This window comes from Phoenix dactylifera, chromosome 3, assembly GCF_051530095.1.
Source record: "Phoenix dactylifera cultivar Ajwa chromosome 3, Ajwa_hap1_PhDact_Kaust_v1.1, whole genome shotgun sequence".
NCBI classification, from domain to species: domain Eukaryota; kingdom Viridiplantae; phylum Streptophyta; class Magnoliopsida; order Arecales; family Arecaceae; genus Phoenix; species Phoenix dactylifera.
Genome location: NC_143192.1, coordinates 6,166,616 through 6,185,000, shown reverse-complemented (window position 1 = coordinate 6,185,000; position 18,385 = coordinate 6,166,616). Strand labels below are relative to the sequence as shown.

General features: G+C 35.7%; 1 protein-coding gene across 1 annotated transcript; it reads right to left on the bottom strand.

Annotated features, from left to right (window-relative positions):
• Positions 1-164: 164 nt before the first annotated feature.
• Positions 165-13,201, bottom strand: LOC103713386 (AT-hook motif nuclear-localized protein 1). Its single transcript, XM_008800293.5, has 5 exons — positions 12,385-13,201; positions 10,981-11,048; positions 4,286-4,417; positions 1,353-1,514; positions 165-833 (listed from the first exon to the last, which is right to left on the bottom strand). Exons 1-5 carry the CDS (start codon positions 12,818-12,820, stop codon positions 558-560), a joined length of 1,074 nt encoding a protein of 357 aa, XP_008798515.2. The 5' UTR covers positions 12,821-13,201; the 3' UTR covers positions 165-557.
• Between the last annotated feature and the right edge of the window lie 5,184 nt (positions 13,202-18,385).

Genomic DNA, 18,385 nt, shown 5'->3' with positions numbered 1-18,385 from the left:
GGGCTGCCACAATCTCATAGAGTTGGTACCAGAAGTTCACTAGAGAGATTGTTGTTGTGTGATTGGTTCCACCAGTTTGTGGAAGCATTCTGTTCTTGCAAGGAATATCAGTGAACAGGTTTGTCCTAGAAGACCAGTAGACCGCCATGGCTCCTCAGCTCAAATATCAATAAGAATATATTGGTAAGATAATCAAAAGTTGTCAAGAGTGAATTTTACTGAAACAAGCAAAGATTTGGCTCCAGCATAACTCATTAAAAACTAAGTGTTACAATAAAGGAAATCATTAAACTAGACAGTAGAGGGACGATACAAAAACTCCAGTTGCTATTCAAGTACAAGCCCCTATGAAACAAACAGCTACTCAATTCAACTGTGGAAACCTAAATGCAGATCACTTTGCTTCAGGATAAGTTAGGAACAAGTCTGAAAGCTTCAGCTACTTCAATGCAGTATCTTTTCCTGAAGCCACCTCATAAAGAAGAGCCAAGTTCTGGTTGGTTAGAAGCCCCCGAGGCCAGCAATGTGTGATGCTTCGAGTGAACTGACCCTCCAGGTTAAGATGCATTGATATCAGCTGGGGAGTTCCTGGTGTCATCAGGTACCGAGGATAGAGAGGCAGACCAGGTTTCTGCTCTGAAGGAGGTAGCTGCAAGAGTCGTCTTCGGCATTGCTGAAGTGCCAGTCCCTTGGCCACTACTGTAAGCCACATCTGCATGTGAGCTTGGAATCTGGATAGTAGCTGGTGGAAAAGAGACAGATGTAGTCTCTAGCTTTTGCTTCTTGCTCTTCTGCTCCATCTGATAGCCTGGCAAAAAACTGCCAACTACAACCTATCGCAGAATAGCAAGGGGAAAGCTGATCATTCATTAAAATTAAATACTTGCTAGCTGGTGAGATGTAATTTAAGTTGCAGAGGCTTTTTCAAAGGACAAATTGCAATTGAAAGCAAAATCTTGATTTCCAGATTATTATAGCAGACTATGATGTGCGATTAAGTAGAATTGAATCTGCTGTACGCAGATAAGGCTCTGTGCCCCTTCCAAATGATTTGTGATTCTAAATTTCTATATGAATGATGAACAGGAAGACTTGTACAGAAATGAAAATATATATTCCTGCCTACATCGCTGCAAACAAGTCCACATAACTACGCATGCTTTTTCATTTAACTAAATGCTGTTTCAGACATTACTGGGAGGAACTCTTGGACTCGAGAAGGAATGGTATGTAAAACATGCATCAGATTGCACTGGAAGGAGGACAAAGAAAAAATGAGGAGATTGCTCCTCAATGGGAAATTAAAAGATTTTATAGCATATAAATCTGGAATGTGTGAAGAAAAATATTACCTGCACAGGACTGGCAGCTACCAACAGACCAGCAACCCCTCCCCCTACAACTCGACCATCTGGGCTTGCCAAAGAAACACTCATCCCACCAGAACGACTTCTTGTACCTCCATTATCAGTAGGCATAAATGATCCAGATAAGGAGAGTAACTCAAACCGGCCCTACAAAATCAGTCCAGCGAACATATAGCATACTAATAGGCAACAAAAAGTATAGGATTGAATCATAGGCATAACAGCAGAAAGCTGATGAATATTGGAAGATAGAATTATTGCAAACATTTCAAAGAAGAGGAATAAAATAAGCTTGATACATATAATAAAAGTATGCAGGAAACCTCAGATTTGAAATAGTAGACAGGTTTATATTGATTACAAATTATATATTTGGACTACATTGGTAACTGGGGAGAAAATATATATATTTGTCTGAGGCCTCCACATAACCCCCAGTTATCCAGATACCAGTTTAATAAACTACTAATTCATTAGAGAAAAACAAAAGAATAAAGGAACACTAAGGGAACCAGGAAATTCAATAGAACCCATGTAACCATAAAATCAAGCTTTACATCTATATAGGATTGCCCATGGATTTGATTTCTGAATAAACATATAGATGAATGCTATAATATATACATATATAAATATACATAGACATATATAAATAAATATATGTGCATATACATACATGACTCACCTTATTTTAAATGCAGAAGGAAACATTAATGGAGACCACATAGTAAACATATGATCTAACACTTTGATTGAAACCAATAATCATACAATCATATGTGCAGCAAGTTGTCACGTAATTTATTAAGGATCAATTTCACTGATAGAAATTTCCTGGGGAATACATCAACTAATAAATCATGGGTGGTGGTGTTAATCCAACTAATTAGTCACTGATGATGGTGTTTGCTGATTATATACAATCCCTTGCATATACTTGGCTTTTGCAACATCAACATTCTTTCATCTTCCAGCCATCTGCAGCAAAGGTTTTGCTAAGATGTGCTTACCAAAAGCAAAATGTCTTGAATACAGGATGGATGATAATATGCAGTTTTTTATTTACATTCACATTATGTAATCTAACACTAAATGTACTACGTAAACCAAAGAAGGACAAACACTGAACAAAACAAAACTTACCAGGTCATGACACGAACAATGGTTCACAATTATGGAGCCCAAATCAGCTGATGCTAATCATTCTTATAGTTTGTTTAATAGTAGTTTCACACTGTAGATATGCCACCTCATGCGAGCACTTTGTATTTTACACGGTAGATGAACCAAAAAGTTCAGGCTGGTTTCCATTAAAAGCAGGTCATCACTACTAAAAGTTTGCATATCTCTGACATACTAATTAGGAAAATTCTATCACCCATTATCTTAGCAACTACAACCATCCTAAAGAAAGCAAAAGGTCATAAAGAAAGGCTGGTTCAGCATGTCTAGGTCTAGCTTTAGGTTGATGCAACTCCATGAGGTCCTGGGAATAGTGGGCTTAGACTGGCAAGTGGCTAGGCCTTGACAAAGCCTATTTGATAGCAATTAAATCAATAGTGGACTAGGAACAGGGGTGCATCAAACAACACTATCAGAGGCACGTTACAAAAATTAGATAAAATTATTAAAAGAACATATGCTATAGGTTAACAGAAGTAAAGATTAAAGTATGACTTTGTCACAAAATCCAGTCCATCATGAAAACCTTCAATATAAGGAAAAGAAGAATCCTGTTATAAAGAAATTATGCAATTATCAGTCATAGAGGAAACCTGTCTATATGAAAGGAAAGAACTTGGTAATGTTAACATTTTCTGCTACAGTTGATAGCAATTTTTGTCATTTAACAGCACAAGGGAAGAGCACCTACCAAATTACACCCCTAGCATCAGATGTACATATCTTAGGACCCCTAGCATAAGACACACACACACACACACACATATATATATTCTAGGGTCCCTCTATTTGTCTTTGAATGCCATATTGCTACCAGGTCACCTTATAATTAAAAAGATTATAAACAGAATTTATCAATATTTTATACTTCACAAAATGGATAAAGATTATGAGAAGACTCTTTAAAAATTACATAGATCTTTATACTTGGTCTATAATTCTCTGTTGAGTTTACGCACCTTGGTCAAAGGAGTTCACTATACCAAGCATTTAGAATTTATTTCTCATATTTAGTATAAACATGGATAACAAGTCACAGTAAATAGACTATAAAAGTCTTTCTAACTACATGGTATGGAGTTAACTATTTTATGGCTATTAACATCAACTGGCCATTGATATGAACCAAGATCGGTGCTTGCAAGATGATTGGGCATCCAAAATTCAATATAGGCACCAATATTAAGCACATGTATCACCAATAAATGGTAACTCCATCCTAGTGTGTAATACAATTCATAAACAAATAGGAGAAACCACCCCTAAATTTCTAAAAAGACTGAAAATGTTTAATACAGGATGCATCCACATATGCATCATGAAGGGAAGGGTGAGCCTCCCATGAATACCAAGCATCAAATTATGTGGTTCAAGTATTTCTAACTTCATGTTTCCTCAATTATCATCCTCATCCGATGTTGATGGTGCATAAGTTGAAAAGACCTAAAATATCTGGTCATAGTGATGCTTCATCAAGGAATCATATGACTTGAAAATAAAAATAGCAATCATCTTGAAGATAACCCCATATCAAACTGGATACTCAACTCTCTAATTTCAAACTAAAAAATCAAGTTGTAATCAATAGCATTGCTTTATCCACATGAGGCCATCTAACATGTCAATGAAATTAAATAATGAAAAATCTATGAAGAAATTCTAAAGAGTTCTCCAATGCTTGCAACCAATAGAAAGAAGGAATTATCTTTCCAAAAGGGAAGGGCTTAATTACAAACCTCGTAAGTTAATGTACCTCCAGAGGAATCAGGCTGACGAAGTGTAACATTTGAAATTATACCATTAGCAGACAGGATACAAATTGCTCGAGGCCCTTGTTGAGAAAAAGATATGATCTTCATAGTGACATCCTTTGAAGAAGAAAAAACAAAAGGAAATTACTTCAGATAGGAATAACTTTAAAAAACGGGAAAAAACAACAGAAAATGTTATTACAAATATGCGACAACTGCTTTTACATCATCAACTGCTTTCAATAACAAGGAACTTACTTAAGCCCTAGGATTACCTTGTATATGTTCCGATACAAGTAGAACTAAATATCCATCAATCATGACGTCAAATATTAAGAACATTTAGAAGCAACTATGAAAAACCTTGTTGAAGCAAATGCTTGATAAGCTCCAATAGAAGGCACCTATATAAATGAAAACTAACTAGTATTTGTTATCATATCATTCTTTTCAAACTTAAACAAATCATCCACATATCATATCTATAACATCTACAAAATGCAAGTTAAAATAATGTTGATTTCCACTCATGATGTCATAGGAATCATATTTTCTCCACAACATGGTGGAAAGCACATGCCATGAAGCATACTGTAGATTCTCTTGGAACAAAGTGCATGGTACAAGCAATGATTCAAATCCCTTGGGACAGGGCCATTTTGGTTTTTCCATGGAATGGGATGTCTTGCCATCTCATCCATCCCAACACTTGGGATAGGGGATGTCCCTGAAAGTGCCAAGTGGGACGTTGGGGCAATACTGTCCCAACATTGGGGATGATGCCTCATTCCAACATCCTATAAGACAACCCATTGGGACTTGAATCCTTGGGTACAAATATGTATAGAAACTAAAGCATGTGGTGGTAGATATGACATCGCCCAAAATTATTTCAAGGATACGTAACATGGCCCAAATTCAATCTATAGCAATTAATTGGATACTAGAACTAATTAAGTCCTTAACTAAAGGGAAGAAAATGAATCATTGAGAGGATAGAGAAAGGGGTATGGCAGCACAAAAAAGGTGTCAGTGACCATTTCTTTCTATCTCATAAGCCAACTTGGGTGATATGTAGTATGTTTGTTTCCTATTTCCGACAAACCCAAATCCAATTCCACGCTACTAGATAGCAAAAGACCTTGATGCACCAAAAAGATAATAAAAACACTTGTTTAGCTCCTCGTAGACCCTTGGTTGTTCCCAGAAAGCCACAATCAAAACCTCAAGGCAATTCATAAATTTTGTGGGAATGACAACTGAGAGAATCTCAAACAATAAAATAACCCCTCACTCCCCCCCCCCAATCTTGTTTATGTTTCTCCAATAGTCGCAATTGTCCTTGTAATAAGGGGCGCTCTTGACTGTGCACTTATTCAAGCTTGACATTTGTTTGCTCAAACTTTACTACTCTTCTCTTACAAGCATTCAAGGCATCGGGAAAACAAATAGCGATAGAACAAAGAGAAAAAGAAAAAGCCTTTTATGAGGAGTACATTACGAAGGGTGCAAGAGGTAGGTCAGAAAACATTGGGCAACGAAGATCAAGGGATGGAATCATTATTCTAATGGTCTCCAGCTGCTAATGATAATCTTAAGAATAAGAGTAACACGTGCATCAACTGAATGACTAGTCTATATTAGTTTTTAAGATTTCATGCAATTTTTTAATATATTTTTACTTAGAATCTTGAGCTGGAATTAGGATGGCATTGAATACTCATGGTTGGTCGTTAACACCTCTGATTAGGAAGTTCAAATTTTAGTTGAACTAAGATTTTCGTTCTTGAGATGGAAGTAAGGGTTTAGTCTTAGTAGAAGCCCTTTTTTCATTAGGGATAGCATTTTTTTTAAATTATCGGTAGGACTATTAATGAACCCATCACTTTGACTAAACAATTAACCTATTGCATAAGATATGAGCGAACTTGCATGAAGTAGATGGCTAATGATCACATCATTTCAGTTGGAGAAGTGACCCACTGTTTGGATCATCATTTTAGTAAATGCGGGACCCATCAAAGCTGATTTGTTAAATAGATGGAACAATACAATGATATTAATAAGCTATACACACTGTATAGTTTATCCAAATATAGACATACACTGACACCATGGAAGGAGGCAGAATGGAGCAATCAAAGGATTAGGACAAACTTTTGTTGGAACCAATTTTGGTCAATTAGCTTTTTCCTTTTTTTTAAATTTGGTCATTTTTGTTGAGTTGTAGGAGTCTTTTAGGAATCAAAATTAGATATTATTAGGATATTTTTTTCCTTTTGGCTCACTCCTTTAAGAGATGTAATAGATGTTAGAATATTGTAGTACAGATACACCATAATGCTATTTTAGTTTTTTTTTAATTTAGTCCTAACTAGACTCGAATGGGGGAACATAGGTGATCCATTGGTCCTTATGAGACAATAAATAACTGGCTACTGGTTCACTATTTTGGAAATTCCTGATTAGAGTAGGAAGATCTGGCTGGTTGGTTTTGGGTTTTGTTACTTTCCTTTCATGGAGTCCTTGTTGGACAGGACTTGTGACTGGTTAACCTATTAAAAGGGAACATATACATGGCTATGGAGTGGGATTTCTGGAAAGGGCAGTGATAATGGTACACCTGGATGGGCCAGAACTTTTGGTCCAGCCATTACTTCCCCACTGAATCCTCATCCAGCAGCTACATGAAAATGGAAAACTTAGAAGTCAATTTGAGTGGGAAACACAGGGAATGATAGATCATCATCCATCAGGGGGTAAGGTGGTGGACTGAAAGTTCCAGTACACCCAGGTGTATAGCATCATTATTTTGGAAGAAGTTGCAGGTAGAGAACTTCAGTGAAAAAAAAGAAAGACTGCAAGCTACTCTCTCCTTTTTCTTCTTATTCTGCTTTCTTATCTTTTCAATCTTCTTCTGTTCCTTTCCATTTCTACCAAGTCATATTCATTGTTTTAGCAATTTATTTCTGATGTTACATAGCGGAGTACTTTTAATCAGATCTGGCAAACAGATTTGATAAATCTATTGAAGAGATTCTATTGGTGGCAGATCTGTATTTAAATTTGAAGTTGAATTAAACAATCTGTTGGTGGAAAGACCAAATACAATTAGATAATTCAGAAAGAATAATCTTAAAATTAAATTGAAATCATTTACTCACAAATAAACTCTAGCATCCATAGGAGTTGCATCGCAAATGATGAGCATATTGTGAACCTGAAATGGGCCAGGACAGCTGACCACCAGGCCAGGCTTGGTCTCAATGGGTTGAACCTTGGGCTTGGTCAAGCTTAAACTTCCAGGCCAAACTAAATTTGAGCAGGTTTAAGCTGCACTCTGCCAAACTAGAGGCCAGCTCAACAAATATCACATGACAAAGAAATGAAACTCACATGCTGGGCTACCCTACGTTCCCAAAACTTTTCTCCAGGCTATGAAAATGTCATTTTTGAACAAGGTTGAAATAAATAAATTTCTCATATATCACTCTCCTATATTCCTCTCTTTCCCTCTCCTCTCCTCACCCTTTACCTCAATCCATGCAGGTATGGAATTAGCATATAGCCGCTCCATCCACACCTCAACCACTCATATGTCATGGTTTTGCTGCACCCTAAGGATCACAGAATGACCGGCTCCCTCAACCCACTAATTGGATGTCTTCCTTCATAGCTCCATTGTAATCAAGTTACCCACCATGTCACCAACTCTCTCTCTCTCTCTCTCTCATGCACTTCACCATCCACCCCCCCCCCCCCCCCCTTTTCCTCTTCGCTCCAAAAACTAGCCAATCAGCCTTTAAGACACCAGGAGCTGTTGTGTCACCCCCAAGAACATTTGCTTTCCATCCTTTATCTCCGTTGGCACCCTAACTTATAAAGTTTTGGCCCTAAGAAAAAGAATTCCAACTAGGCTTCACCCCTACCTAAAATTCAATCTGCCTTGTGTCGGACCAACCCCTCATCGTCAATTCAAGTTATAATAAGGCTAAGGATGGCGTGGGCTTGGTCCCTTTCCAACTCTTGCCCACATCCAACCCAAAGTCCTTTTGAGTGCATTTAAATGAATTAAAAATTGTTGACATTGATTTTGATGAAGTCATTGTTAACCGCTTACCATAACCATGATGGTTACCTCTCTTTATTTCTCTATGCCTATTTGGTAAGACAGAGTAAATGGGTTTACTGAAGAAATACAAATTCCCCATCCCTCTTGCCCCCCTAAAGAAAAAGAAAAAAAATCATAGCCAAGATGTCAATGATTGACTTTTGATGGTTGATTAAAGGGATATTGACAACTAATGTCTTAGTTGTTTGATGAATTTAAGTTCTTGGTACTAGTTTCAGCAAGAAAAGTTTTTTAACTTCCGCATCTTTTTAGTTTTTATTCCCCATAGGTGGGTTTCAAATTTCCTTCTTTTTCTATTATATGGAGTCCATGCCGATGAATAGGCACCATACTTTGCTTATATTATTCAATTCTCTAGTAAAAGTATAGCCAAGTGAAACATCTAAAAGAAAACTATTCGATCCTTGTAGACTTGCTTGTAAATAGTTTGTCGGATATGTACGTATTCCTTATATTGCTGCTCTTGTTTTTCTTGCTTCAGAAGTGGATTTATTGATAATTCCTCAACCATATAGTCAGATATGCCTTCTCAAAGGGGAATAATTACAAATGACCATGAAGAACATTGCATATGGAGCTCACCAATAGTAAAAACCCTAAACTAGGGCAATTTGTGAGAGATAGAAACATGATGAAATAGCCATTTAGGCCCAAAATATGATTAAAAAAATTGTAGCAACATTAATTAAACTAAAGGTGGCTAAAGATAGGTTTATGGTATCAGACATGAAAGGGGATGTCAGAGGTAAAATCATTGAGGCGGGCACAACATTTGTGCCCCAAAGGATGCCATGTCCATTGGTGAACCAAGTGCTTGAGGACACATCCGTATGGTGAAAGATTAAGATGTAATTATTTATTTTAGACAGGTTTCTGTTTAGTTTTCTTCAGTGAAAGTAAACTTGTCTCCAATTGATATAATAGGATATGGAAGGACTTGGTTAATTATAGTTTTAACTTTTAAGTTTGGCTTATGCAGTCTCCAATAAGAGGCATTGGATTGGTAATGGTTGAATCCCTTAAAAAATAATAATTGCAACCAACTACTTTTAGGTAATAGAAGGTCATTGGACCAGACATGACACTTCTTGCAAGGTAGATACAAGTTTGATTGGTTTGTTCAACCATTTGACAACATGACATCTCTGATTTCACCTATTTGTATCTAAAAGGAGTTTTGACTATTATGTTCAGTGGTTTAGGGAAATATCAAGAAAAGATAATTCAGAAGCAATAGAAAGACTTATCCATATACCATGTTTCTATGGTGCAAATCAAATAGGAAAACTATACAAATTATGTATATTAGAAAGTATAAAATAAAACATATTTAAGAAAGCTATATGGTTTAAAAATTCCTTAATCATCATTGTCCAAAGCTATATGATTATGTCAAGATATTTACTTCATGGTTTAGAAGTAATAGATTAGGAATCACGTCTTCATATTTCAAAGAAAAACAAAAATATTGCACAACACCCAAAAGAAAACTCAAGAGTTCAATTGACTGATTGTAAATTTCACATATCAACTACTTGTGAGAGTGTGGTAGTACCTGTGTGTTTTACCAATAAAGGGAAAAAAAACATATGACTGCTACATCTATGGCAGTACATCAACATAATTCCTGGAGTCTTTAAGCATAGACACTACCAAAATACTGTTTATTGCTTCCAAATACATCTATGAAAGTCTTAGGTGCAGATTTCTATGCTCTGACAAGGTAAAATAAAAGCGACCACTCAATACAGCATCAACGCTTTGCTATTTACATAAACAATTAATTTTTCCTATATAAGTTTCCAATCAATGAGCATAAGTGAAATCATGTATTATTTGATCAACAAATGCAGTAGTTCCGCAAATCATGACAGCTTGGAGGAAAAAAGGTCAAAGAAAGTTATCATGATTATGGACAAAGCTTAAAGTTTTAATTCTGAATGCCTTCATTACAAGAGAAGTATGAGACAACAACAACCATAGGTACCATCACTTTGGCGAAAGCATGCACATCCAACCAAATCAACTTACATAGATATATCATAAATTTGAAGATGTATTTCAGATAACTTAGTTCAAGGATCTGACTAGTACATGAAAGCAAGCAAAAAAATCCTCTAGAATAATGTTAATATGTGTACCAGTCACTTAACAATGACTGCAAAATCATGGCAATGACATTATGAGGCCAATTGTTATCTTGTATCAGACAACGAATGAGAGAATGTAAACACAGCACAAAAGTTACTTGAAGGCATGAAGAGACAAACAAAATCACATATATATAGATACCAAACTGGCTCCAATGGAGATTTAACATTACTAAAATCCACATCATTTTCACTAATATTCAATACACCTTACTGCCGGTTCCACTCAAGATTCCATTAACAAAGAAGAGAAAGGACTTTTTTCTATCATACCCTGTTGTCAAATAATTATAGCATATACATAAAAGGCAGAAAAGGGTAGATAGGTACTCTAACATCCAGTATGACAAATAGAAATTCAATGAATATAAGGAACACAATATTTAGAATTATAATACCTCGCCAGCTGCAACAGTGATGACATGAGGTGTGAAATTTGCCCCAGCAGAGCACGCAACCATTTCACCTGTAAAGAGAGTTTAAAAAATATAGCAAACCTGTAGAAATCCCCAGGTATGGACTCATGTGATAGATAAAACAAATTTAAGAATAAATTTTTGCTACTAAATGGATAAAGTCACTCCCAAACATGTGAAATAATCACACCATGAATTTCTGTTATGATATAGCTGCCAGTTTTAGGTGAGGGCAACTACAGGCAATAACCAGGTCTGCCGCACAACCTGGAAGGATGGTTGGTGGGATGGAAAACATAAATTATTGCTTATGTGGTTAAATCACATTCAACCAGGATACTGCTTTCCAATTTTCTTTATGCTTAGGAGTCCAGAGGAGAGGGAAAATCAAAGTTCTGATACAGGAACTGCATTATCTTTGAAGAGTATAATAAGCACAGAGAGCCTATTAAGGGAAAATCGAAGATTTGATACAGGGAATTGCATTGTCTCTTTGGTGCATAATAAAATAGGAGAGCCTAACAACGTAAAACTACATAAACTATGAAATGATTAATTGGATTCAAGCAGTCTGACTTCAGCATTGTTCAGGAGAAGCATTTGTACTGGTTCAGCATAGAACAACAATACCAACATGCGCATTATTTTATCAATATAAACTAAGTCAAATGATACTATCTTCCTCTGTTTTTTGGGGGTCCCATCACTGACATTACAGCACCAAGCCTATCTTCACAACCATTAGATAAATTATAACCTAAACTAACTATTTCATGCATGAATCTGATTCTAACAGCCCACAAGGTGGGGTAGCTCAAATCTCAATCCAATATCATAGTCACTCCTAATTCCTATCTTGTAAGTTTTCTTCAGAGCTTATGTACAAAATTCTAACGCCAAATCAAATGAGGACTCTGGAAGATTCGGATTTCGTAAACCCCGCAAAATTTGGCTTTTTCCACAAGAAATAACCCCATTCTCAACAGATCAGGTGAAAGAGATCTCATTTACAGGTCCCACGCACTAATTTCCAAAACCCTGTATCACACCCCAATCTGAAAGGTCCCAACTAAATTCAACCGATATGAGAAAGAGAGAGACAAAGAAAGAGACAGGCAGACAGACAAACATTCATATATTTACAGACCACTAATTTCCAAGAAATTCGAAACCAACTGCAGGCGAAGCAACTTAAACTGCAGTAAATATCAAATCCTGAGTTTAATTATAATTAAAATCGTTATCTGACAAATAAAACCATAACCTTCAAACAAGTTTCCAAGTACCAAGCAAAAACGTCTAAAAAATAGGACAGTAAAAGAGAAACAGATCGCTCAAAATTTTCAAAGTAGAACTAGAGAAAGATGGAGTTTTAGCACATAATACCTAGAGATTCCAACTCGATTGCGTGTTGTGGTTTCTTGACGAAATCCCCTGGCCGCCCTCTACCCCGCTTCATCCCCGAAGGCCGATGGTACTCACCGGGAGGAGCCGACGCCGAGATCGGCTTCGGACTCAGCGGCATGAGCAAGCTCCCATCCGGCCCGTACTTCCTCGGCCTTCCCCTCTTCTTCTTCACCATCCCCAAGCCCACGCTCCCCGCCGCCGGCCCCACCGCCACCACCGTAGGCGGCGGCGCAGTCGTCCCTCCTCCCGCCTGGCTAGGGCCCTCGCTCCTCGCCGCCGTCGTTGTCGCTTCCGCCGCCGCCGCCGCCTCCAGAGGCGGTGGCTGCGGCGGAGGTTGGTAGCTTCCCGCCGGCACCACTGGCGCCGTGACCGCCGGAGCCACCTCCCCTGCTGTCATGCCTTCCCTCCCTTCCATGCATAGATAAGCTCCCGAAAACCCTAGCAAACCCCACTCTCAGAGCTCCAAACGGATCAAAACAGAGCGCCTGATCGCGATTCCAGAGACCAAAACCAATGTCTTCGTAGCGTTCGATTGCGTCTTCTAGGGTTTTACTGACCTTCCGCCATTGGAGAGCAGAGAATAGCTCGAGTGACCAAGCTCCAATATCGTCGCCAAGACCTCCTCTCTCTCTCTCTCTCTCTCTCTCTCTAATTAGTCAAACTTCCCGGTTCGCTTGGGCCGCCTCCCGACTTCTTCTCGGCCTGTCGGAAAACCAGTGCTCCCTGTCGGAAAACCGCTACCGCCTTCGTCGAGCCCCCGGCGGTTTCGGCGATCCCTCCCAAGCCGCTTGGCAGCGAACAAGAGAGGAGGGGAAGGAAACCAAACAACTACGAATTGGGGGGGAGAAAATGAATAATATAAATAAATAAATAATAGAATATATGCATTGATGGCAGATATTTATCAAATTGGGAATATTTTAATCCGACGAGCCACAAAAATCGATGGGGGGGGGGTTTGGATTTGGAAATATTTATTGGGGCGTCCATCACGAGGTAATTTACGATAAAGAAACGGTGGAGATGGGATAAAAGGATACGACTTTTTCGTATTTTTTTAATTGATGTTTCCAATTTTGGGCATTAAATATGGGGGGGGGTTTAAAGCTGTCGAGCGAACGTTGGAGGCCCGCCTTTTGCCTACCCCTGACCTGCTCCTTGTCCTCTTTTGGTCCAAAAGAATTAAAAAATTTAAACCATATTATGACTCTTATTATCAAAACAAAAATTCTAACGATATTACCCCACCTGTCGTCATTTTTCTCCCGTTTCTTCCGGTTATGTGCCGGCGAAGTTATGCTATGCAGCTATACATCGAGAGGAATATTTGATCTATCAAATTTATAAAAATAGATAGCTATGATTGATTACATAAATAGCTAAATGATGTTTGCAGTATAAGATATAATTTTTTTAGACTACAAAGCAGCATCATGCTCGTCTAGTTATGGTGAGGATTCAAGTTTATCCAAAAAAAATTGTATATTTTATTTGGTTAATTAGGTTTTTTTTTTTTTGAATGTGGAATATGGGTTTGTGGTCTAATCTTTTTTTTTTAAATTAGGATAGTTAGTCCAATGCGATGATAATGTAATGTTGTTGCGTCTAGATAAAAGCCAAATGTTTCATTTGTTGTGAGTTGCTATAGTATTATAATCATCTATTAATTATAGAATATAATTTTTTTAGACTATAGAATAGAAGATAAAAGTCCTGCATGGTGCACGCAGTTAATATGCAATTCATAAAAATAAACGATTATGATTGATTGCGTACATAGCTAAATAATGCATACAATATAGAATATAATTTTTTCAGGCTATGAAGTAGCAACATTGGCGTTTAGTTATGATCGATGAGGAACCAAGTTCATCGTAAAATTTGTATCTTTATTTGGTTAATTAGGCATAATTATTTTTTGAATGTGGACTATGGGATTGTGGTCTAATCCTTTTTTTATAGTTAGTCCAATGCAAGATAATGTAATTTTGTTGCATCTAGATAAAAGCCAAATGTTTCATTTGTTATGAGTTGCTGCAGTATTATAATTATTTATTAACTGGATGGGATTAATTAAAACATGGTATTGGTATTTTTAAAATATTAGTAATTTCCATCTTCTGCCTTTTATTTCCCTTGGTTGATCTGGTCTTTTGATTATCATCTAGAAATATGCTGATACAAAATATTCAATTTTATTTTGTAATTTAGAATTTTTAAAATTAATTTTTTGAACTATTTATGACTAACTCAGAAAATCTCTATGAAGTGTGTGCGTTTTGTTTGTTTGTTATTCTTATTGCCTTTCTCAAATTTGATTTTATATGAATAAGTAAGCAGATGTTTCATCTTATATTCGTTATGTACTTTTCATATTGTAATTTTAGTTATTCAAAATTTCTCAAAACTTTGGTGAATTTTCTATATTTTCTCTGAGTTTTGAATCTTCACCTCTAATGAAGTTGTTCCCTAGTGCCAAAGCATTATTATTCAAAAACCAATTTTGTTGAATTATTTCATCATTGCGCTAATGATCGTTTTAGCTGTTATTATAGCTTATAACATCAAAATGACAACTTTTTGAAAGAGATTTTAATAAACTGCATCATATATATCTTATTTATATGATGAAGTAAATAAATAATTTATCTTGTAGATAGTAGTGTTATTTTCCAAGCCCATCATGTTTATAATAGAATAAAAATTACATATAAACTTACCCTTAATGGATCAAATAGGGAGCCCATGATAATAAACTACATTAATTGAGGTGCAGATCATAAAATATAGTTCAAGAACTATTTATGAAAGGAATAAAGAAAATAATAGGGACAATGATGAGGTGCTTTCATCACCTTTAGATGACCACTAGTCTCCTTCTTTTCTCCCGGATTCTCAAGTTCTCTTCTCCTTTGATACCGCTTGCTTTAATCTTTGTCGCTGTGACCTTTGCCCATTGACCAAGCTTGAGTCCTCCCTTCACTTTTTCAATCTTTTGGCTCTTTTCTCAATCTAACCTCCTATCTTTTTCTCTCAGAAAATAAGCTTGGTCATTGCATCTTTTTATTCCCTGAAACCCTCTCCTTTTCTCTTACGTTAACCTCCTCTGACCCCTCTCTACACTGCCAATTCGAACAATTACTTCGATGCACTGCCTTCTCAATAATATGCTCCACTTTGACTTCAATTATTGCTTTTTGACTCCACTACGTTGTTGATAGTATTTTCCAATCTCACTATTTAGACCTTGTTGTAGGGATGTCAAGCTCAACATGGAATAAACTCACCAAGCTTTAAATTTGGTTCATATGATTGAAATAGCTTGTATCCAAGGCTAAAAAATACTTGGCTTGATCAACAAAAAAAAAAGAAAAAGAAGAGTAAAGTAATTATAAGTTCATCTAAATCAATACTACTGTTAAAAGGGCCATGTTTGCATTAAAATAAAAGAAATTTGAAAGTTGGTTGTTTCTTGACACTCCATTTAGCTGTACAATTTAAATTATCAAAATATATTTTAATTATTCAATAATTAAACTTTCTAATGTAACAAAATGATGCAGACATGTTCTATGTTAAAAGTAAGGATTTATTTAGTGATTTGGAAGCCCTAACAAGAACATTTCTAGTACTTATAGTAAAATTTTGAAACTCCATCCGCCTCTAAAATATCCATGCTAAATGCTTTTCAAAATAAAATATTAATGGTACAAATATTTTAATGATTTAAACATAAGTATTTACTTTATATTTTAAAAACATCTATAAAAGCCCCTTTTATGATAAATAATCTCAAAAATATTGAAACTCCCATAAGCCCCAAGTTCATATTAAATGCATTGAATTATCAAACTTTTGTTTTCTTTTAAAATTATATTAGAAATAGAGGAAGTGAAACCTCTTACAAATTTCCAAATATCAATAAAAATATAAAATCCACAAATATGGTAATCGCCTATTTCCTTTACTTAAAAATAATGTCTTTATTTTCTATTATAAGGAACATTAGAGTAAAACTTTTACTAGGTCTTCAATATTACTTTTTATTTTTTATATCTTGCATATTCAATTCCTTTCTTTACTCAAGTTATGAGGCTATTCTACTTGTTTGTACTTTCATGTAATTTATTTTTCAGATTTATTATTCTTAAGGCTACCATCTATCTAAAATCCAAGCAAACCCTTAGTAATAAATTATTATCTTAGTGGTGCCATTACAGTAGTAGATAACTAAGATAGAATACCAATAAGAGAGTCAAAATGTTATAATGAAACTATCTTTGAATTACAATAAATAGCACATAACATTATTTGTCATTCTAAATTTCCAAAATTAGCACTAATACATTAAGACCTTTTGTATCCTATCAATGTTAGAAAAATAAAAATCATTCAAATGACCAGCTCTAACAATCAGTCATTTTCATGTTTACTTGTATTTTTAGCCAATATATAATAAAAAAGGTGATTTTTCTCCATCACAACTCCCACTATCATTTGCTAGAGCTCTCGTGGCAAAAAAATATGTGATCCTATGAGAAGTTTATGAAATATAAGTATGCATATTAGATAGTGGAAACTATCTCACCTCGATTAAATTAATGGGCAGATATAATTTTACGCTAGTTGAAATTAGGTCATCCCTTTAAATAATTAGCTGCCAGAGTCTCCACCAATGCTATTTTAGAATCTATTTGTAATGCTTTTAGTTCAGCTAGCAATTAGACATCATGCTCCATAGCCCACTTCTTTCTCATGTCTTGTCGTCCCTCTAGTTCAGTAAGGAAACTTTTAAATATACTAAAAAAGTGGTATTTTAAAGATGAGATGTGTTAAAAGGGAACATCATCTTTTTCATGGTATAGGAGGCAAAGGTGCAAGTAAACATTAGAAGAAGTCTATTTGGAAAATAAGATACTTTTGGTGATTTGTTATGAGATGTACATTTTATAACACCTAAGCATTATAAGACAAATTCTTACTTTTGAATATTATAACTGTTTGATTATAAAGACTATTTTTACACATCATAATTGCATATAATGGCGTGAACAATAAACAATAAATGCCATAAATATCCCATATTTAAGGTATAGATAGCATTAAAACTTTTTTTATTATAATTTACTAGTGGAGTCGCCAAATTTTCAACTGCAAATATGCATTAAAGTGAATAAGCCATATTACTTTATAAGATTACCATCTTATGGATACTAATTTGGATGCATATCAATTGCTCTAAAGTTGTAGCTTCTCTTAGAGGTGCACCTTTTATATTAGTGATGTCTTATTAGTTATATACTTCAGAGTCAGATTCTACCTTCATTATGGTTTGGAGGTTATGGGTGTTCAAAGAAGTGGTACCATCTACTTTGTATCTCATTGCTTGTGAGCCTCTATTTACATTTAAAAAAGAAAAGCATCTACACTTATTGAGATTTATTGAGAACACTATATCTAACTTATAGTGTATCTATCATATATAATTTTGTGTAAGTATATATGTAGGTATGTAAGTAGATATATTTGTCAATTTAGAGAAGAAAGCAATTTTTTTTAAAACATAAATCCAAGTGAATCTTGAATAATCATTAAGAAATAATAACAAATAAGGATATCCATAACAAGCAGGTGTTCTTGTGAAGGATGATGGTGATGTTTCTCTTCGGACATCTTACAAGGAGACATAATTAAACTGGAGGAGAGATGGAGTTGTATTAGTTACAAGGAGAAGACTATCCAACTATGAAATTTTGCTCATTATATGGAAGGGTTATCTAGTTGTTTGGGGCTCCCCCCTAGGATCTAAGATTTGTTTTGGAGTTGCTACATAGCTAAGGTACTAGAAGCGTAGATAATTGGACAAAGCCTATGGGGAAGGATCTAGTTTAATAATTGAAAAGAATTTATGAGCAGACCCTGTCACCCCTGCTACAAAAGAACGAAAGGACAATGAGAGTGGTGTAAGCACCTAGTATTC